At 28.3% G+C, this 23440-nt stretch overlaps 1 protein-coding gene across 3 annotated transcripts in view; it reads right to left on the reverse strand.

Annotated features, from left to right (window-relative positions):
• Window positions 1-1649: 1649 nt before the first annotated feature.
• LOC100214305 (vascular endothelial growth factor receptor kdr-like) overlaps window positions 1650-23440 on the reverse strand; it is a 36543-nt gene continuing 14752 nt past the window's right edge. For all 3 annotated transcript variants that reach the window (XM_065813763.1, XM_065813764.1, XM_065813765.1), the window contains exons 3-23: window positions 21754-21898; window positions 18735-19046; window positions 18253-18546; window positions 17828-18157; window positions 17485-17757; window positions 16990-17328; window positions 16574-16876; window positions 16105-16452; window positions 15852-16017; window positions 12053-12150; window positions 11440-11724; window positions 11020-11247; window positions 9339-9446; window positions 9055-9254; window positions 8798-8920; window positions 8650-8720; window positions 8502-8542; window positions 8332-8428; window positions 8014-8122; window positions 7597-7887; window positions 1650-2142 (exon numbers count right to left, since the gene is read on the reverse strand). In XM_065813763.1, coding sequence (XP_065669835.1) covers window positions 1900-2142; window positions 7597-7887; window positions 8014-8122; window positions 8332-8428; window positions 8502-8542; window positions 8650-8720; window positions 8798-8920; window positions 9055-9254; window positions 9339-9446; window positions 11020-11247; window positions 11440-11724; window positions 12053-12150; window positions 15852-16017; window positions 16105-16452; window positions 16574-16876; window positions 16990-17328; window positions 17485-17757; window positions 17828-18157; window positions 18253-18546; window positions 18735-19046; window positions 21754-21898 — 4404 coding nt within the window. In that variant the 3' untranslated portion in view covers window positions 1650-1899. The remainder of the gene's footprint in view (window positions 2143-7596; window positions 7888-8013; window positions 8123-8331; window positions 8429-8501; window positions 8543-8649; window positions 8721-8797; window positions 8921-9054; window positions 9255-9338; window positions 9447-11019; window positions 11248-11439; window positions 11725-12052; window positions 12151-15851; window positions 16018-16104; window positions 16453-16573; window positions 16877-16989; window positions 17329-17484; window positions 17758-17827; window positions 18158-18252; window positions 18547-18734; window positions 19047-21753; window positions 21899-23440) is intronic.

Consider the following 23440-nt stretch of genomic DNA (forward strand, 5'->3'; position numbering starts at 1 on the left):
TGTATATAAATATATTTGTATACATATATTTATATATATGTATATATATATATATATATATATATATATATATATATATATATATAAAAGGTCTACCTGCTGAAACACCCCGTGGTAAATTATTTAGGCGCCCGGGTTATATATATATATATATATATATATATATATATATATATATATATATATATATATATATACATATATATATATATATATATATATATATATATATATATATATATATATATATATATATACATATATATATATATATATATATATATATATATATATATATATATATATATATATATATACATATTTATATATATATATATATATATATATGTATATATATATATATATATATATATATATATAAATATGTATATATATATATATATATATATATATATATGTTTATATAAATATTTATATATATATATTTGTATACATATATTTATATATATTTATTTATATATTTATATATATATATGTATATATATTTTTATATATATATATATATATATATATTTATATATATATATTTATATATATATATATATATATATAAAAGGTCTACCTGCTGAAACACCCCGTGGTAAATTATTTAGGCGCCCGGTTATTTTAATATTATTATGCAAATAAAATATAATGTATTAAAATTAATTTTTGGAATAAATTTAACTTTCCAAAGTTCTTTTTTTTTTTGTCTTCCTGAAATTAAATAAACTTTTCAAAATCTAATTTTATTTTTGAAATGAATTTAGGTTATCAAATATTGTTTTGTTTTTTTCAAAATTAATTGCACATTTCGAAATTAATTTTACTTTTCGAAATCCACTTTTTTTTTCGAAGTTAATTTCGCATTTCGAAATTCTGATTTTTCTTTCGAAATTAATTTCAGTTTTCGAAATTAACTTTTTTTTTCGAAGTTAATTTCACCTTTCGAAATTCTATTTTTTCTTTCGAAATTAATTTAACATTTCGAAATTCCTTTTTTATTTCCGAAATTAATTTGGCTAGTTCGATTATTTTATAAGTTTTTATAGATTTCGAAAAAAAAAAAGTATTTCGGTACTGTTTTAATCGAAAATTTTCGAAATTTGCAATTTCGATAATGAACCCTAGTTTTAACTCTCATTAATAAAAAAAAACTTCTCACGTGTGAATTACGGGAACTTCTTACGAGGGAATTTAGTATATTTAGGATTGCTATTATTATCAGAAACAAATTTATAACTTAGAACAAATGATAAAAATAAATGAATACGACAATAAATGGGATAAAATGATAATGCTTACAAATGGTTAACGTCAAGTATAGAATTTGTATGAAATCTTTTTTTTATAAGAATAGAACAGTTTATGTTCAGTAAATTTATGTTTAAATTTTTGATAAATTGCAATATCCAAAACTTTATTTTGCAAATTTAATTTGTAATACAACTAAAACTATTACAAAAAAGTTTACTAGTTGAGGTGCAAGAATGAACATCAAAGGTATTGTTGAAATCTTTGGAACAAGCACGCAAAAAAAGTGAAAAGTGAGTTTTAAGTTTTTTCCGGTGGATGGTCTATGATGATAACAGCTATGATGTTCTAAGATGATGTTCAACTTCTAAACATTATGATCGCAAATGAAAGAATTTATAACTTAATAAGACTTCTTTAAACATTTGATATAAGTTACAATTTCTCATTTCCTTTATATGTTACATTTAAATTAATATTATATGTTTATAAAATTCTTTGATATATATAATACACGAGTCTTTACAACACTCTTCTAGTTTAAAAGTTATTATTTATACATGTTTATTACTGGTTACGTGATGCATTTCATGATAGTCGGACGTACATGGACACCCTTTTGTAATTAAATATTCAAATGAGAACTTAATTCAAGTTTGCGTACATAGTAGTAGCACCTACATTGGCATATTCAGTGTCAAGAAAACTGCACAAATCTTCAATAGGAGTAGGAGATCTACGTAGAAAACTTAGATTTTCGCCCGGAATTTGAAGAGAAGATTTAGTGGTAACTTGAGGAGGCGGATTGTTCGAATTTTGATACAAAGGAGTGAGTTCTGTGCTTTCACAGCCGTCGGCGTCATCATCAACTGTTGGTAAATCAATAAACTAAATTGAAAAAAAAAAAGAAATAAAAATCTCCAATTAAAAATATTAAAAAAAAAGGATTACATGAAAGAGAATATTTTAAATCTGCTCACTAAATTTCAAAGAATAACAAATTTCCTTAGAACTTCCATGTTGTTTTTGTCAATGCTAATAGTTTTGATGGTGCATCTAGAACTGTAGCTTACCTATTGTACTGTAGCTTACCTATTGTACTGTAGCTTACCTATTGTACTGTAGCTTACCTATTGTACTGTAGCTTACCTATTGTACTGTAGCTTACTTATTGTACTTTAAATTGCCCATGTTTATATTTACTTTATTAAATTTTATAGTTAAAAATTAATGTCAATTATTATGCTAAGATTCCAACTAACTGCCAGTTATGCCATGATTGTCAATTATAAGGTTAAAAATAATGCTTATTATTAAAGCCATGATAGGGTCTTTGATCTTGTTATTAAATTAATGTTTCAAAATAGACGACAAGAAAAAGTTCTGTTTGTCGATAATTTAATATTGCAAATTCAAACATCTAGTGCAATGTCTGTTCGCTTTCTCTATGTTGTCTTTCTAACTCGATTTCTTCTGAATTTTACTCTAATTTACTTCTATTCTTACACTCTTTCTTACACTCACTAACTCTTGGTCCGTCAAAGCCGGTTTAGATGCTCTTTAGTGAGCTGAACTTGTCTTTGCGGACTTAGTTATCTGGCCTCTATATGGCAATTAGCCGGAGGAGGAAAAGCCAGAATACTAGTGTTTCAAAATAGGCAATTTAAGTTTGAAGTTTTGTAAATTGCTTTATTGTCAAAAAAAATTTTATTAAATTTAATAAAATGCTTTAAAATAGACCGGATATTTGGGTAACAGGTTAAGATTGTTTTAATTCGTACCTTAATTATCAAACCAGATACTTTAAATCTTTTAGTCACTTTTTAAGAAAATGTCTAAAAATAAAAAATTAGCGCAACTGCTTTTTTCAACATTACCTTAATTAAATGAATATTTATTGAAAATTATTAAAAATAAAATCATTCATCAATTTAATTTTGTAACACCATATTTGGTTGTCGACTTTTGTACAACCTTGACATCATTTTTCTCTGACAATAACTATTAACAGTTAAGAGCGAAATGCTTGAAGCAAAGGAGCTTGTGTCATCAAGAGTAAAACCAAAATTTTTCTAATTTTGTAATAACCTCTTACATCTTGAAAAAGTCTCTGTATACACGCTTTATTTCTTTGTTTTTTTATAGCATAAAATAGGCTTCATTATTTTTCTCAGTTTTTTCCCAAATGGTTTCTGTGGTTCTAATCGAACTTTTTTCAGTTTTTTTGGTCTTCACTTTGTGATCAGATATTTTCGAAATTCAAGCCTTCTTCTTTGAAGTGTTACTTTGAGATATTCATCCACTTTTGGACTATCAGGACTTCAAATTTTTTTATCTCTCAAGTAGCTTTTATGATCTTGGAATCAAATTAGGCATTTATAATGCCAAGAATCAAGAACAGTTAATCTGTAACAACCTTCTCCCAATAAAGAAGTGTTTTGCTATAGACAATTAACTTTTTTCAATCTTTTGTCTTGTAAATTTATACAAACGCAATCTTAAATTTTTATTAGTTATATTTTATTTTTATTTTGTCAATAAGAAAAAAGGAACATTATTACTCAAAGACATGAGGAGGCAATAACTATTTTAAAAAATTTAAAAAACTAACAAGTTAATCAGTAGGGAGTGATTAGGTTTTGTTTTTGAGTCCATTTTGTCTAAATTTTTTTTTCTTTTTTTTTATACTGATTCATTCCCAACAACGCTGCAAGCAACCACTATTAAGTTGGGAGTTACTAGAAAGAATAGAGTTATAGAGCAAGGAAACGGTTGACAGAAGACTAAAAAAGTTGAAGATTGTATGAGTCAGGAAAACATGAAGATAGAAGAGAGTTCCAAAGGGTTGAAGTGCGGGTAAAAAAACTAGACAAATAAAAGTTTTTGGAGCATGCAGGGACAGATACAGTAAAAGAATGAGACTTTGATTAATGACGAGTCAAGCAAAAATGAGTTTTAGTTGATGGAACTAGAGACAGAAACTACTAGCATTTGTAGAAAAGAGAAAGAGATGCAACTTTACAACGATGGGTAAGAGGCACAAGCTTAGCAGATGGAGCAGGTCCAACTATGTTTACAATGCATTTTTGGACCTTGTCTAGAAGAGAAAGAGCATCATTAGAAGAACTAGCCCAAATATGATAACAGTATTCCATACAGGGACGAATAAGAGATTCGTAGAGGTAGAGAATGGAATCAGGAGAAAGAAAATGTCAAGCAAGCTTAGCAGATGCTAATTTAGCAATTGATTGTATATATGGTTTCCATCAAAGGTCAGTAGTAAAAGATATTCCAAGAAGACGTAAAGAAGAGGACTCAGTGAAGGGGTTGCAATTCATTAACATAGGAATGTTGACAGTACTGCAGTATTTGTTTGCAGTAAATAACTGAGTTTTGTTGGATTTAAAATTTACAAGCTACTGTGAGCCCCAATCTATTACAGAAGTGAAATCAGATTCAAGATCGGCTGCCTATTCTGAGCGATCAAAAAGAGAAGACTTTTTGTCAAGACAGGAGTATAAAGTTGAGTCATTAGCAAAAAGAGCTACTTTAGATGTAAGGTTGTTGGGAAGATCATTAATGTAGATAAGAAACAAAATAGTACCAAGGATAGAACCTTGAGGTACCCCAGAAGTTACTGGAAATAAAAGAGTGTTAGCCTTCAAAGATGACTTTAATAAAGCAGTTAGAAAGAAATGATTTGATAATCTCAAAAACTTTCCCAGATACACCATATGAAAGGAGCTTATGGAGAAGACCAACATGTCAAACTTTGTCGAAAGATATTTAGATATGTCAAGAACAATAGCCCTAGCCTCCATGCCTCCATCTAATGCACAATAAAATTATTTAGTCACAGCAGTTAGCAAGTCAGCCATAGAGCAAGAGGATTGAAAACCGTATTGATTGTCTGACAGCAAGTTATTTGACTCAAGATGGGATGCGAGAAATTTTTTCATCAAAAACTCAAAGACCTTGCTAATAACAGAAAGAAGACTGATTTGACGATAGTTGGAGGGGTCAGAATGTTCACTTGAGTTTTTGAACATTGGAACAACAGATGTCATTTTTCAGCAGGCAGAAAAATAAGACTCAGTCAAGCACTTATTAAATAGTTTAGAGAAAATTGAAGAGGGTTCTCAAGAACAACTTTGTAAGACTGTGACAGGAATGTTGTCTGGACCACAAGTTGTAGAAGAGTTTAATCGAGATATGACTTTACCAATGGAAGCTGGAGTTAATTGAATGTCTAACATGGGTTAACCTGTTTAATTGGAATGGAAGGAATAAAATGGCCATAAGATTTGAGTGTCGAATTAGAAGAAAATTTATTTGCAAATAGTTCAGCCTTATCCTTGGGAGAGGTAATAAAATCAGTCCCATGAATAAGGGATGGAATGTTAGACCTTCCTTTGTTAACAACGCTGATGAAGATTTTCTATTAGTCTCTAGAACCTAACTTCTGAGATAAGATAAGAGATTTAGTGAACTGAGAATAATGGAGCTTAGCATCTGACAACACCTTTACACCTTTGTTCTCAATAGAGTTGTTCTTTTGAAAAAGATGAAAAAAATGATTACGATTAGATATAGCAGCTGCACCAGAGGGTGAAAACCATGGAGTAGAATGAGGCTTGACTTGGAACCAACAAGAAGGAATAAAAGCATCCATTCCTGCCTGTATCCAGAAGGTTCATAGGAGGCGCATTTTTTAGCTGAGAGGGAAAAGACATAAGCCCAAGGACTGTCATGAAGAAAATTACCAAAAGAGTCCCAGTCAGCTTTAGGGTAGTAGTAAACAGTGCAATGATAGGGTGAGTCCGAAAATGAAGTACAAGATAAAAGATTTAAAGAGATCATTGTATGGTCAGAACCACCTAAGGTAGAAAAAAGAGAAACTGAACACAAGCTAGGATCAGAGACCAGAAATAAATCAAGGAGTGAAGGTAAATGATTAGGGTTGTCAGGAAAACAAGTCACAAAGTTAACTATCTGAGTAAAAGATTGAAAAATTCAGAAGTTAATGGCTATAGCGCCAGCAGGGTCAGTGGCATTAGAGCCAAGCCATTCAGTGTGATCAGCATTAAAGTCACCACTAACAAGAATATTGACAGAAGGGTAAAGAGTGAAAGCATGGTCAATTTGATCAGAAATTATATCTAAAAAAGTGCAGTTTTGGGAAGAAGGATAAAGATAAAGTACAAAGAGAAAGGTGATAGAGTGAAGAGGTGCTAAGTGGAAGCACATAAAGGAATGGTCAAAAGATTCGAACCTGATTTTACGACATATAGGTGAAATGATGCGTACGTATACCCCTAAGCCAAGCATGTGACTATTAAAGTCTTTGCAAATCAAAGGATGGTACCCATCAACACTGAGATCAGAAGAAAGAATAGCAGAATTTAAATTAGTCTCACTAAAAACAAGCAAGTCTGGTTAATTTTGCAAGATGTAAGATTCAACTGATGGAAGGTTGCTTCGCAGACCACGAATATTAGTAACTAAAACAGTTAGGTGGTGAGGATGGTTTTTTATGTTTAATATTTTCATTTACTTTTAGCATATTTAAGTTTAAATAGAACTTGACTCATTTATAGATATAGCACGGCCTCCTAAGCAATGAGCTGTGCAATTTTCTCAGCCCTGTCAATTAAGTCGTAACATAGGGCATTGACAGGGACACCATCCATGCGCAACATGACACTGTTAATACTCTGATATTTTGCAGCTGTTGATGGAATCAGCCTCTCTGAGAGCTAATACAGAGTTCAGAAAACCTTACTATCAACCAGTCTTAGAACCATTAAACTGAGTTTTAGAGCTGTACCCTCATTAGGATATAACAGGAAGAGTAGCCACTAAAAAGGAGGCACAAGCAAAAATCTATGAGAAAAGTCAAGAAATCCAGCATTCATCATCCTAGGCAGGAAACAATATAACACAGGTTTACATCTACGTCAGCCTAATAGATGAAGAAGGGGTTTGAGGCTGGTCAACAGAACTATTCTGCTTACCCCTAAAGTCTTTGCCTAGGAAGCCTCCTACAAGACAGTAGCTGGATGCAGTTAACATCTGCCCAAGATGAGTATTTTTATCAAGACACCATCTCTAGTCTTTACTTAACCAGGAGCCCCAAGGCAGGGAATTTTTAAGACGGTATTTGTTTCTCCTATATATAATACCCTATAATACGCCAAAGATATCTATTACTAGGGCTGACAACAAACTTTTCAATCAGCTAGTAGTTAAAAATATTTTTAAAATAAACTATATACTTAAATTAAGTTTATTATAAACATATAACATATAAAATATATATACTATAATACAAAATCAACTCACAACTTTAGCAGAATCAGCTTTTGTTTTGTCCACAGCTTTCTCGTATCCGTCACCAACTGTGATACTAGGTTTTTTTTGAGAAACATAGCGTTCACTTGGACTACGCAAAAAAACTTCATCGTCAGCTTCTTTTTCAGAATGAATACGAGGGTCCCCAAAAGATTGAAGATATGAAGGAGGAGGAGAAAAATTGTAAGAACCAGATGGCTGCCCATTAACAGATTGTACATTGTTGCAGTCAACAGGTAGTGATCCTTTAATATGACTCTTATCCAAGTAAAATGCTACATCCTAAGGTATAAATAAACTTTTTTGTAATTTTAGCGTATCATTATGTATTACTATACCTTTACTCATTGTTGGGCAGCAATGTTCTAATATCAACATCTAATATTTAATACGACAATATCAACTAACTGTTGGGCGACAATGTTCTTCTATAATATTAGCTACACGTGTTACAATATCAGCAAAAGCAGGACGTAATGTCCAATCTTCATTCCAACACTCTCTCATTAGGACATAACTATAAAAATATGCTTAAATGTATCAACAAAATCATAAAATCATGTAAAAAAAATCATAAAATCATGTAAAAAAAATCATAAAATCATGTAAAAAAAATCATAAAATCATGTAAAAATGTAATTTAAAAAAACATGAAAAAATATTATTTTTAATATCATTAGTTATTGAGATTGATTGGAACTGGTTGATTAAATCACATTTGCTCACATTTCATTCGGACAAAATTGGGGTTGTGCCATACGATGTCCTGCAATAAGATATTCAGTCAAGTCTTTAGTTGGAAGACCAGGATATGGAGAACCACCTAAAAATATTATTAAACAGCTGCATATCGCAAGTATAATTAAAATGTAAAAAACTTAATACTAAAAACAAACCTAGAGTCATAACTTCCCACATTAGTACACCATAAGACCAACTGCAATATAAAATTCAAAGCACTTTAAAATAAGAATTAAACAACAACAAAAAAAATTTAATTTACACAAAAAGAAATTTAACGAATTGAAACAAAAATTAACATACACATCAGACATGTGAGTAAAAACTCGCTCTAATATAGATTCAACAGCCATCCATTTTATTGGAAGCAAGCCCTGATAGGTAAATATATTTAAAAAATAAAAACAATTTTGTAAAAAAAAAAGAAGACAAAATTAGAAGAAAAAGTTACCCCCGAGACTTTAACATATCTTTCATCCTGGTGAACATCTCTGGCAAGTCCAAAATCTGCAACTTTCATTGTAAAGTTTTCTCCTACCAAAACATTTCTTGCCGCAACATCACGATGAACACACTATAGAATGCATAAAACTATAAAATGTATGATCAAATGACCAAAAAAGATTTAAAAAGTTGTATTTAAAAAAAAAAAAACTTTTTTTTAAATAACTTTTTAAAAAAAACTTAAATTAATTACTAAATATTTACTTTTCTTGATGCTAAAAATTCAAGTCCTTTTGCAACTTGATAGCATATAACAGCTAAATCAAATGTTGTAAACTCTTGCTCCATTCCAATAAACTGCTTGCTCCAGATTGGCTTGAACTCTTGTCGCCTATTTTTCATATAGGAAAGTAAATTTCCATGAGGACAGTATTCCAATAAAATATATGTTTCTTTCTCTACTCCTATTATATACAGATCAAAAAATCAACTCTTTTTTATTGAATACAAATGTACAAAAAATATGTGCAAAATAAAAAAAAAAAAACCTTTAGTACAAGCACCAAGGAGATTCACTATGTTTTCTTGTTTGCCAATATGAATTAATATTTTCATCTCTGATATCAGGTCTTTGTATTCAACCTGTGTTGCATTTTCTATACAAATAATAATAAAATTAAAAAACATATCCAAACATTCAATACAATATGTCTTCATTTCTTAAATGTTCACAATCAAAATATCACGATCAAGCATTATTATATCAATTAAAGTATTATTATATTTGTTTATATTAAAGAACACTCAAATATTTTTAATATTAAAGAACACTCAAATATAATTGATATTAAAGAACACTCATATATTTTTGATATTAAAGAACACTCAAATATAATTGATATTAACGAACACTCATATATTTTTAATATTAAAGAACACTCAAATATAATTGATATTAAAGAACACTCATGTATTTTTGATTGCTTCAAAAAGTCTTGATATTCCATGATCTTGAACATAACTTAATATCTTCGCTTTCAAAGCTTACTACTACCACGAATTTAATGTGTTAACCAATTACCACATTGCTTGTTAAGTGGCACCATACAGTTTATATCAGAAATGCCTTCATTAGTATGGAGTTTTTTCAAAGAGATGTTTTGAAACTTCTTTTTTAATTAGAACAAATTAAACACTTAATATAAATTTCAGTCAGAATAAATTTCAGTCTGAATCTTTGTGCAATCATGTGCATTGCATTGTTATTTCACTTGTTGTGACTGTTGTAAATTCACTTGTGAATAAAACACCAACAAACAATTGTGAATGATGTATTATTAACAAGTAACATTTATTTAAAGGTTTTTCAGTTGTTGCGTTTTTATTGCCTTTATTTTAGCTCAAAATACTTTGTAATTCCTGACTATTATATCACTATAATAGTCAGTACATTGAACTGATTATATGTTAAGAAGACTAGCATGTCATCAGTTGCTTAGTATCAAATAAACAAATAGATCTTTATTATACTTAAAACTGTATTTTTATAATTATAATTTAGGTTTTATATTTAAATTAATTTTCTTTTAAAAATAATTAAAACCGGCTATTAGATATTTGTGTCATTTTTATATTTTTTAAGTTTACTATCATTTTTTTCTCAGGTTTTAAAACTTTTTTAAATTTACTGCTTTTTCTTTTCTAACATCAAGTTTTAAAATGTTTTAACTGAAAATTTTATATATAAAATTTTTAGTTAAAACATTTAATGAAACCCTTTAACGAAGTTTTATTTTTAAACACAAATTTAAAAGATTTTCCAGCAAAAATATATTCTTAATATCTTTTCTTTTTTATGTTTTTTAATACCTTCTATTTTTAACATTTTGATTGAATATAATTAAAAAATAATATGAAAAATCTAGTGATAATGATAATGCTTAGGTACATCTAATAATTAGTTGGTAAGTTAGGTACAATTATGGTTATTTTGAGTCGGTTAGTTTTGGTACACCTGTGAGTAGTTTAGATAGAATTGTGGTTAGTTTGTTAATTTGTTTGGCTACAATTGTGGTTATTTTGAGTTTGTTAGTTTGTTTACACCTGTGGGTAGTTTGGATACGCCTGTGGATAGTTAAAGAATATTTGTGGCTAGGATGAGTCAATTAGGTTCTGGTTAGTTAGATAACTTAGTTACACATTTGATCATTTAAAAATAACCTTGCATACCTTTTAATCGCTTTACAGCAACAGGTTTAGGAACTTTATTTTTTCCGGATTTCGACAATTTACTTGAGTTTAAACTGTCATTTCTAACAAGTAGAGATTTTCTTAATGACAGCCTTCTGATAAAAGCTTTGTGTTTCATACTTATTTTATAGCGAGGATCAAAATCATCAATGCCATAAGCATCAGCTATGTAGACTTCACCAAAAGCTCCAGAACCAACACATGTTTCTGCAAGTTATTATTTATTATTTAAACATTTATTACTTTTGATACCTTATTTACTTTTTCTTTACATGTTTAAACTTTTATCAACATGTTTGTTTGTTTCATATTACATATAATAAAATAGAAAAATGGTAAAATAGAAAGCAAAAAAATATAAATTTTTTAGAAGTTCAAAACTGAAAAAATAAATCTTACTCAATGTTATTTTATTTCTTGGAAACTCCCACTCTGGAAAATATGGAAGTTTGTGAATTTGTTCAGCAATCGATTTTGTTGGATCAAGTTTTTTAAAATAATCAGGTGCAGGGGGTGCAGAGAGCAAATAAAATCCACCGTAAAGCCGTTTACGCTTAATCAACACTACAGCAATTACAATGAGTATGACAAATAATAATATACTAGCCACAAGAACACCAATTAAGTATACATGATGACTTTTCTTATTATCTTGATAAGCTGCACTCACTACAATTGGTTTTTCTGGACACATAAAAAAAATCTAGCTTAGACGAACAATTAATTACAAAGTAAAATGATTATAAAAACACCTCGAATAATTATAACTGTAAATTTAGTCTAACATCATACTTAGCATATAATTATATCATAATATCATATTATTATATCAATAAAATGTAATTTAATATAACAATAATGTAATGTAAAAAGTTAATATTGTTCATTTTAGCATAATAAAATGGACAGAGAAAAATCCATTTTATATATTCATAAAAAAAACAACCAACAAAAGCAACAAAAATCAAATTAATATTAAATGAAAAAAAGTATTTTATATAAATAAACATACTTATTGATATGCTATCATAAGTAAAACCGTAATCATTTCGGGCAACACATCTATAACTCCCATAGTGGTGGCTCTTTAAGACCGAAAAGTTTAAAAAACTAAAATAAAAAGTAAACTTTAGTAGAACTTTGTATATAGCCATTATGTTACATCATCAGTTTTATTGTATTGATAATGTAGCTAGAAAAAATAATGAAATCATAGTTAACAAAGCAACATCACAGGCCCATAGCAAGCGGGGGGCAGCAGTGGCATTCCCCCCCCCCCATAATTTTTCAAATAAATAATTTTGAAATTAGTTTTTAGAAAAAGCAAACGATTATAAATTAAGAAATCAAAAAGAAAAAAAAAAGAAAAGATCTAATTTTTTACTCGTACTTTCGGCGTCAATTCCGTTGACAATAATTTGAATTATTTATGTTTATGCATGAATACTTTTTAACAAATGAAGTAATCACCATTTACAACTTTACTAACACCAGGTTAAAGATTCATTGCATTGTTGTAAGAAATGAATATTGTAATAGAGTATTTAAGTTGGTTTAAGTGGGAAAGTAAAATTGTAAAATGGACAAGAAGTTAAAGCAGATAAAACTTGGTTTAAAAAAAGGTATGTGCTCATTTAATCAATATTTCTTTTATGTCGTTTAACTTCTTTTCTGTGCTGGTAGAAAGAATCCAAAAATCTGTAGTCAATATATTTGTCAACAAGGACGGTAAAGCAAAAAAACGAAAAGCAAGTTTAAATATAAAGCGTAGTTAAATTATTTTTTTTCCTACACTAGCACATTTTCTTCAAACAAAGCTTTTATGATAAATGAGAATGATAGCTCTAAAGTCTATGCTATTGAATCAAATAGTGCTTTAGAAGACAGATTGAATATATTAACTGATCCTTACCAGCCAACAGACTTAACATTTTCCAAAAGGAGAATTAATGGTGTAATACGTTGTTTCTCATCCACGTGGTTCCATGGCTCCATTATGACGTTTGTACTGATTCACCTTCATGCATCACATGCATTAAAGCTATTTGTTTAAATGCTATCTCTTCCTCTAAAAAGCAATCTGCATTCACCACAAAAGGATTCATTAATTGGAAAAATGCCACAAATAGATATAGCGCTCATAAGATTTCTCATTTGCATAAAGAGGCAACACTGCATGTTTTGAAGGCTCAACAGAGTACAGGAAAATTAGAGCTATCATTTCTAATGAATTTCATTCAGAACAGCTCAACAATAGAAAAGTGTTTTTATAAGTTCTTTCATACATTCGGTTCTTTGGTAGGTTCGTATCCATTATCATTCAATCGAATATTAATAAAATTTATTATTCATTGATTATGAAATATTCTTTTTGTATGCTTTTGCTAACTATAGAATTATTAAATTTGTTATGCAGCACATCAAGCGATTCTGCTAAGAAGTGACTGGGACAAAGAATCAGGATCAGAGTTAAATTCAAATTTTCATCAACTACTGATGATAAATTCTGATTATAAAGAAGAAAGTTTAATAAAATGGTTGAATCGCAAGCAAATATACTTCGCCTGAGGTACAAAATGAAATGATAGAGGTATTTTTTTTATCTCAGTACTGTGAATATATATACATATATACACACACACACACACATATATATATACATATATGTATACATATATATATATATATATATATATATATATATATATATATATATATATATATATATATATATATGCTATTTACATATTTACATTAATTATCAACATAAATTTTTCAGATAATGGCACAAAGGATATTGCGCAATATCTCATCAAAATTCCAGTTGGCAGGATTTTACACCATCATGGTAGATGAGACTTGTGATTCATCTAATCTTGAACAAATTGTTATCTGTTTTTGCTGGGTGGATGACAGTTTACAAATTCACCAAGATTTTATCAGCCTTTATTCAATAGAAATTTCTGATGCTAATTAAATCGTAAATATCATTCAGGTATTTATACTGCAATAAAATGCAAATTTAAAATTTTTATTACTATTTTGTGGGCTGTATGTTTTTATTATTTTATTGATTGAGATTTTTTATTTTTGCAGGAAATTTGTTGTTTAATTTCAACTTTAGGGTTAAAAACTCTTTTGTATTTACAGGATGTCATTTTATGAATAAGCCTCAAATTGGATAATGCTCGTGGACAATGTTACTATGGTGCAGGTGCTATGGCAGGTAAAAAAAAAAGGGATGCAAAAGTGATAAAAGCATTAAATCGAAAATGCCTCTAAACACATTGTTATGGGCAAGCCTTGAATCTTGCTATCAGAGATTCTATTGGAAATGTTAAACTATTGTCAGAAACCTTTGGAACAATAAAACCTTTGGAACAATAAAAGAACCTTAGGAAAAACCTTTGGAACAATAGAATCTTTGGAACAATAAAAGAAATTTGTAAACTTGTAAAAATCTCCAAAAAGAGAAACTCATCTAAAAGAACTCTGTGATTTAAGCGAAAATGAAAACCATAGTGTTCATTCATTTTGTCCAAATCGCTGGACTATTCGTGGAGAATCATGCCAAGTAATTATTGAAAATTACAATGAGCTGATGGATTTATGGGAGAAGTCATTGGAAAATGTAAAGGAAAATGACATGACAGCGCATGTCCCCAGTGTTATGATATACATGCAGCAATTCGATTTTCTTTTTGGTTGTCTTTTGGGGAAAATGATTTTAATACAAACAGATAACCTGTCAAAAACTTTACAGGAAAGCGCATCCACTGCTGTGGAAGGCCACCATTTTGCTTCTAGTACAGTTAAAACATTGATGTCAATTAAAAATGATCAGTTATTTGTGGGATTTTAAAAACTTGTCAAATCCTTGCAATTACGATTGCAGTTTGAAGATCCTTGTGTTCCAAGGAAGAAAAGACGCTCTGCTAAAATTGAAAGTTATTATACCGGTAACACCACTTACTATCCTGAAACAATGGAGGAGATATATCAAAAGATTTATTACGAAGCTCATGATAACATAGCTGAAACAATAACAACTCGTTTTGATCAGCCAGATTGGGTTGTTTATCAAAATATGCAACAAATTTTCGTGAATGTATTTAATGGCGAATCCTATGACAGAACTCGATGTCTATTTAGAAGTATTTGAAAATGGTTTTAGAAAAGAACTGATTGCTCAATTACAAAACTTAGGTTCTACTTGAAAGAAACAGTTGTAAATGCAAATGAATTAGTTTCATTTTTAAAAAACTTAAGTGCGGGTGAAAGGCACTTTATGCCTTAAGTGGTTATTTTGGCAAAGCTTTTCCTGGTTATGCCTGCAACTAATGCCATAAGCGAAAGATCATTTTCCGCTTTAAGACGCGTAAAAATGTATCATCAATCAACAACAACTAACTAATCCTTAAATCATATTATGTTATTAAGTATTCATAAAGATAGGACTGACGCAATCGATATGATTGAAGTTGTGAAAGAGTTCATTGATTTGAAAGAAACATGCTTAAAAGTTTTTGGATGTTTCTCTAAATATGATATTCAACGTGAATCTAAACATGTTAGCAAATTCACCTAACATAAAAATCTGTGGATTTACCTTTTCTGTCTTTTGAATCAATTAGAATATAAAACAAAGTTCCCTTTATTATACATTGCAATCAAAATCATAAGGTTTCTTTCTGATTCACCCTCAAAGTATTTTACCTACCCAGTAGTATTGCCTCCCCAATATAATTTTTGTTCCTACGGGCCTGATCATACTCAAAATGTTAAAATATAAAATATTAAAGTAGTAAAACCTTATTCCAGATGAAGAGTTTAAAGTAACAATATTAAAACGATTGCCAATTTCTTTTTCCCACCAAACATATGGCATGGGATTACCTATAGCTGTACAATTTCTTATAAACTCTTGGTTGAGCAGCGCATAATCACTCACTTGACTATGAATCATTTGTGGAGTGCCTAAATAGTTAAGAATGATTTAAAACAGATTTTGCTACTATTTTTATACAGAAAAATCTTTATTAACTTTTTAAAACAAATACCCACTGAAAACTTTAATTTCAGCAGTTTGAGAATCTACCCCTAGCTTGTTTTTGACTTCACATTTGTAATGGTCGTTGTTCACTTTCCAGTCGGAGTTGCATATCATAAGAGTATAATTATATAAACCATCTGGTTCTTTCATATTGCTAACTATTGTATAAAAACTTCCTTTTCTACTATTTTTGCAATCCTTTACATGACTTAATTTAGATATATCACTGATAACACTTCCGCTTTTATACCATTGCACTTCTGGCACAGGATGGGACTTCACAATGCATGATAAAAATGCTGTTGTTCCATCAAAAATAGATACACTTTCCATTAACTTTATTTCTGGCTTAAAAATACCTAAAACAATAAAAATACTTTGAAAACATAAGGTACTAAAAAATGTTGTCACACTTCTTTTGTTTTTTCTCTTTAATTTTCATTTTGACATAAGAACTCTATTATTTAAATGAGTACTTACTTCTGATTGTGACTTGTGATGTGAGTACAACATTTTTTCCTTCTCTTGCTGGTATCCCGATACAAAAATATTTACCAGAATCTATCGATTTTGGATTTTCAACTGTCAATACTGAAACTTTTGTTTCAAAAAAAGATCCTGTTTCTGTTACTGTTAAATCATCAGATGATGATATATTGAGTCCATTTTTTTGCCAAAGTAAAGCTAAAAATAGGCCGGCCTGTCCTGTACAAGTTAAGTTCAATAAACTATCTTCATCTACAGAAATACTTTTGGGTTCTATTTTTAAGTAACTTGATGCATCTAACAAAATAATAAACTTTACATAATATTTTTTAATGATATAACTTTATAAAATAATGAAATTAATGATTTTTCTTAAATAAAGAATTTTTTTTTAAATCAACAAAACTTACCACGCTGATCAACTATACCAACAACTTGATGAACGTCTTTACCATACTGATTTTGTGCAATGCATCTTATAAAAAACTTACGAACATCAGATTCAGGAACTTGGAAATAAGATTTTAATGTTGAATTTTTGTCCTCTAAAATCACATCAGCTTCTTCACCTACCTTCCAGTTAGCAGTAACAGGATCACAATCAGTATTATTTATAGGACAAGACCATGGCTGATACTCCCAGGTTATGTTTGGTTTTGGATTGTAACTAATAACAACACACCCAACTTTTAAATCTTTTGCATTAGGAACAAGAACATATTTTTCTGATTTGTCAATTGTGGGTAGAACTACAAATATTTATAAAAACTTTAACAAAAGAAAAACTTAAATTTTAAATTGTCATTATTTTTTTTAAAAAAGATTCAATAAAAAAATATTTTTTTGTTAATTAAAAAAAAAAATGATTGAAAACTATTTATTTTTGAAAATATTATTAAATATACCTATTACACTCAAAGTTGCATCAGCAACTACTTTACCAAACATGTTTTTAATAACACATTTATAGATTCCATCATCTTCAGGATAACGCACTTTATTTATAACTAACTTTTTGGACATAATAGTATATTGACCTCCAGTTATAATTTTATTATCATCTTTATAAAACTCTACTGAGGGACTTGGTATACCATTAACTTTGCATGTTAGTGACACTTTTGACGAAACACGAGCCATTACTGATTTAAATTCCTTAATTTGTGGTATTACAGGACCTGAAAATAAACATTAAATATTACTAAAGAAAAATTTTTATATAAAACGTTTTACAAAATAAAAAATTACCATTTACAAAAACCTTCAAATCTCTAAAACCCACGCGCTTATCAATTGAGCCTTTGCAAACATAATTACCAGCATCTTCTTTAGTTACCCGAGTTAACATCAAAGTCCATATCTTTTCAGTATTGCCTTGTTCAGTTTGACGAGATTGCATGGCAATTTTTTCAAAAGGCACAGGAATCAACTTTAATTGACCATTTGATTCTCTTTCTACCAACCATTCTAATTTAGTATTATATCCGTAGGTCTTGCAGGTAACATTTTTGCTGCCATAATAGCTTAAATTTAACTTATTTTGAGGTGATACAACAAGGTAAAATGGATCTGGATCAGCTAAAAAAAGTTAAAATAGAACAGATGAATTTTTTTTTTTTTAAATTGTTTATTTTTTAATATTTCAGTTTAATAAATAAAAATTGAAAACCTACATGAATCAATCAAAAGTTGAAGATTTTTATCCTCAATTTTTTCAGAACGACATACATAAATCCCAAAATCATCTGATGAAACTTTTTGAATAGCAAGCTCCTGATTATTAATCAATCTATACTTTGAATCAGTAATTTGAATTTCCTTTAACAACCCTCCACTTACGTATTTAAGAAACTTCACTTTCTTAGCTGGATGAGACATTAAACATGAAATAATAGCATCAGAACCAAGTGAAGTGACAATGGCATTCTTTAAATCAGATTTATTTTCCAACCAATTCAGATTTCGAGCTAAATAATAATAAGTTAATTTAATAGTCATAAAAAAAATTTTGATCAATAACAAACAAAACAATAACAAGTCAGCACAAGTCAGTACAAGTCAATTTAACAAACATTCAAGACAAATAAAAACTTTGATTATATTTAAAATAAAAGTAATATAATAAAAAATAATAAAAAATGCATTTAAAAATTACCATTCACAATAACCTTTGCTCCAGTATTTGCTGTTTTTGTTCTATCAAAACGGGAAGAAGAGAGACAAGTGTATGTGCCTTTATCATTCAAATTGACATCATTAATAACCAGTACACTTTCAGTAACTATTTTACCATCTCTGAAATAAGGTTTAATTTTAAGTATATTGTTGTCAGCTACTTTGTCTGTATTTTTTAGCCATGATAACTTTGCAAAACTTGCTGTAGTGCTGCATTTGATTTCAAGAATGCCTCCTTCGTCAATTTGAATGAAAGGATTCGTTATAGCTGGTTCAGTGATTTTGTCAGAAACTATAACATATGATGATTATTTATATTATTCATACAAAATCTTTCGATTTAAAAAACTTATCCAATTGCATATATCATATGCAATATATCATATGTTTTATCTCATATTATTATTATAAAAATTCCAATTTTATTATAAATATAAAAATAGAAACTTATAATAAGTAAAGATAAACGATATTAAAAAGATAATTTTCAAAATAACTAGAGCACTTAATAAATAATCTCCATATTAAAATTTAAAAACAACTTGTTTATAAAGGTTTTTTTGTTCATTTTTTTTTTACTGAATTTACCTTCCCAGGGCTGAGGGGCCATTACAGTCAAAGAGACTAAAATATTTTTTTTCTTTCTAAATTGCTTTTATAACCCTCTCTTAACTCTTTAACTCCAAAACAAAATGGCCTTGTTTGTCCTTGACAAACAAGGCCATTGCACAAAAAAAAAAGTTGAGAGTGATACTACCAGGGATGTGGTGGGGATCAAACTCAGAACTTCTTTTTCTTTTTTCATTTAAAACAAAAAAATTGAATTTTATATGAAAAAATTAAAAAAAAAAACATAAGACAAGTGTAATCATCGCACTTATTTTATGTCTTTTTTAAAACAGCATCTTAAAACATAATAATAAAAATATACAAACATAATAAATAATGACATTTCTCTTAGAAAATAACTAATATCGGGTTTTTAGTTGGTCAACATTATCAGAGTCAACATACTCAAAGATATTATTAAAGATTAATAAGCTCTAGCTCTCTACTTATTTATACTATATATATATATATATATATATATATATATATATATATATATATATATATATATATATATATATATATATATATATAGATCTATAGTTTGTTGGCTTTGGGAAGAGCGGAAGGAAAAAAGTGATTCTTACGCCAACACATACGTCACTTTTAATTACTTTTGACTTTCGTCCAACATTTTCGTGTTGGACGAAAGTCAAAACCATTAATTTAATTACAAATTAATTGGTATATAAAAAAACCACAAAAACGCAAATGTAATTGACCAGAATGTTTTTAAAAACATTCTGAATGTTTTTAAAACATTCTGAATGTTTTTAACAATATAAACAATGTTTTTATTTTTATTTTTTTTAATAAAATGTTTTTATTTTTATTTTTTTTAATCAAATGTTTTTATTTTTATTTTTTTTACTGTAAATCATGCGCGGAGTGTTGCTACATCGACTATCTTATAGCCTGACTCGCAAGGGAGTGCTGCTACATCGACTGACAAATAGCCTGACTCGCAAGGGAGTGCTGCCACATAAACTGACAAATAGCCTGACTTGCAAGGGAGTGCTGCTACATCGACTGACAAATAGCCTGACCCGCAAGGGAGTGCTGCTACATCGACTGAGGGTTTGGTTGGGGCAGGCAGTCTATTATTATTAAAAAAAAAAAATTCCGGTCTTGCATTTTAATTTTTACTTTTTGTCAACAAAATATGGAAAAAACTTTCGGACAACATCTAAGGGTTCTATATATATATATATATATATATACATATATATATATATATATATATATATATATATATATATATATATATATATCTTATATTTATACTATATATATCTATAATATACTCCAGCTCTCTACTACAGTCCAGCTCTCTACTTCTTTAAGAATTTATAATACCTAAAAAACCTCAATAAGATAAGCTTCTGGCACATTTGTTGGGGTAATGTCTTTTGGTACTAAACTAGTACTACAAGATACATGGTCATATGATCAACAATAAAATTGGAATTTTTATATTTTTGTAATGCACCTACATTGCGAACAAGATTTAATTTGTTTATTGAAAGTTTTGTTCTGTTTTTTGTTTGTTTGTTTGTTTATAGCATAAAATCAACTTCATAATATTTACCAATATTTCTCTGAACAGTTTTGAAGCTATAATTGAACTTTTTTTTTCAGCTTTTTTTTAACAAAGTCTTTGTGATATTTGACCCTTTGTTTACAAGAAAAACTTTAATAGAAGTGATAAACTACTTCTTTTTTATCTCACAAGTGATTTTTGTGTTTAAGGGATTGGATATGTTATAATATATTGATCTTGAGTAACCAGATCAACTTTTATCAAATTATCTTTAGACTTTTTATGCTAAAAACAATTTTAACTTTGTTGATATTCTTATCATAATATTTGTACACAAAATTTAAATGTTGACTAACTTTTCTTTTTCTTTTTTTTTTTGTCAATAAAAATAGTGGAAAAATAAAAGCATTAATTCAAAATTAATAAATTGATGAGTTAGCTAGTGAGCTAACTCATTATAGTGATAATTTATTTTTTGACAATTTTTTTGTTGCATAACTTGTCAAACTTGTTTTTCAAAAAATGTCATTGACTTGGTTTTTCTTTTGGATTTATGTTATATCTTTTTTTTAAATGCATCCATTTGTAAACCTTTGTGGAATCCTTTTTTAACATATGAGTGAAAAAGGTTTAAACAATAAATTTCAATGTAATATAAAATACCCTAAAGTTTTATACAAAAACTACAAAATTAAAAGTTAATGAAATTTTGGGTTATTAGTTAATAAAAGTTTAGAGAAATTTGAATTGAATAAAAAAATTTTTTCTCTCATATCTCTTTTTTTCTCGTGTACCACTTTTTTATTTTTACCAATTAAAATAAGCCTTAGAATTTAAACAACTTACTAACCTGTTCCAACAACAAATATGGTAACACTTTTTTCAATTTTTTGACCAATTTCTTCTGCCAAACAAACATATTCACCATCATTTTCTTTTCCTGATATTAACAAATTGAACTTTTGATTTACCAATTTCAGAGTTGAATTATCAGGCTGAAAGTCATCAAAACATCATTATGACATCATTTAAAAATTATTACAATAATGAATATTACATAATGAAAGAGTTAAGGCATTTTTTTACAAATAGATCCTCTTCCTGGAGTTAACCTAATATGCGAGATCAAGTTATTTTATTGTGATATTACAATTAGGAGAATTACCGCCAAAAGTACAAACATTTTTAACTACAGCTAAAATGGGGGTTTTAAATCAGAATTTTTCTTCTCCTGAGTTGCCTTCAACACAATTATGAAATCTCACCTGGCTTATATTAGCATCAGTTTATTGTCATAATCAGGATTATTTCATCAGAGGTTTTATCAATTTTATCACTTATATCACTAAAAATCATCATTAAAATTAAAAGCATGAAGATTTAATAAAAAAAACTTTTTCTTTAAATGCTTTAGCACAAAAACGTTCACATTTCACTTTTACTTTTAAACAAAAAAAAAAATTAACATGTTAACATGACTTCATTAAGTACTTGATTATCTAACCGTGCTAGCTATGAAACCTCATCTGACTTAAATTAGGATCAGTTTAACATCATAATAGGTACTGTCAATAGGAGACTTACAGCAGTAGTAATAGCTCAAATAAGAAATGCTAAATAATTTTGCTAAAAGAAAAGAAAATTAAAGTTTAAAAGAAAAGAAAAAAAATAACTTTAAAAGATCAAAAAGGGGTTGTGCAAGAACTTCCTTTTTTTACACATTTATGCTTAGTAAAGACCTGCTATTTTAAGGAGTCTAACTAAATACAAATTTTATTATTTGAAATAATAAAATTTTGGCTTTATAATTTGAAAAATAGATATTAGTGTGCTAATGTTTTAATTTGCAAAGAGTAAAGTGCAGGAATTAAGTACGGAAATAGGTTTAGGGGGTTATGGGCTTTAGTACAAACATCAATGTATTTAGGGAGATCATTTAAAAGAGTGTTGTCGCATCTATTGAGGATGAGCTACTTATCAAAAAATAGTAGTTTGCAATTAAATTTTTAGAATTAACTCTTTAAAATTAACTCTTTAAAATCTCTAGAGTTACTGATATTCACCGCTTTAGAGTTACTTAGAGTCACCACTGATTTTCATCAGCTTAAATTATTTGAAAATAAAACTTTTTGTAGCACTTAATTTCTCCAATGTCTACTTCATTTATCTAATGTTTTTGATTTGATTTAGCACTTCATTTCTCTAATGTCTTTGATTGGACATTACTAATATAATAACAATTGTATAAAGATATACTTTATTTACGGCTGATTAGGATGAAATAATTAAAATACATTGATACACTATGAATATAATTTGACCAAATAAAAACTTTAGATTTTTTTATTTGAAAAATAGGTATTAGCTATCACTACTTGTTGTCAATGCCAAAGGCAATAAAATTATTGATTCAATTAACAGAATATTGTGTTATCAAAATAAGTTGGTACAAATCTTTCTTAACTTTCTTCTTTAATTGGACTTTGTGTCTACTTTTATTTACATATTGTTTTAAATAAATACATTAAAAATAATAT

This window comes from Hydra vulgaris, chromosome 12 (genome assembly GCF_038396675.1).
Source record: "Hydra vulgaris chromosome 12, alternate assembly HydraT2T_AEP".
Lineage (NCBI taxonomy): Eukaryota > Metazoa > Cnidaria > Hydrozoa > Anthoathecata > Hydridae > Hydra > Hydra vulgaris.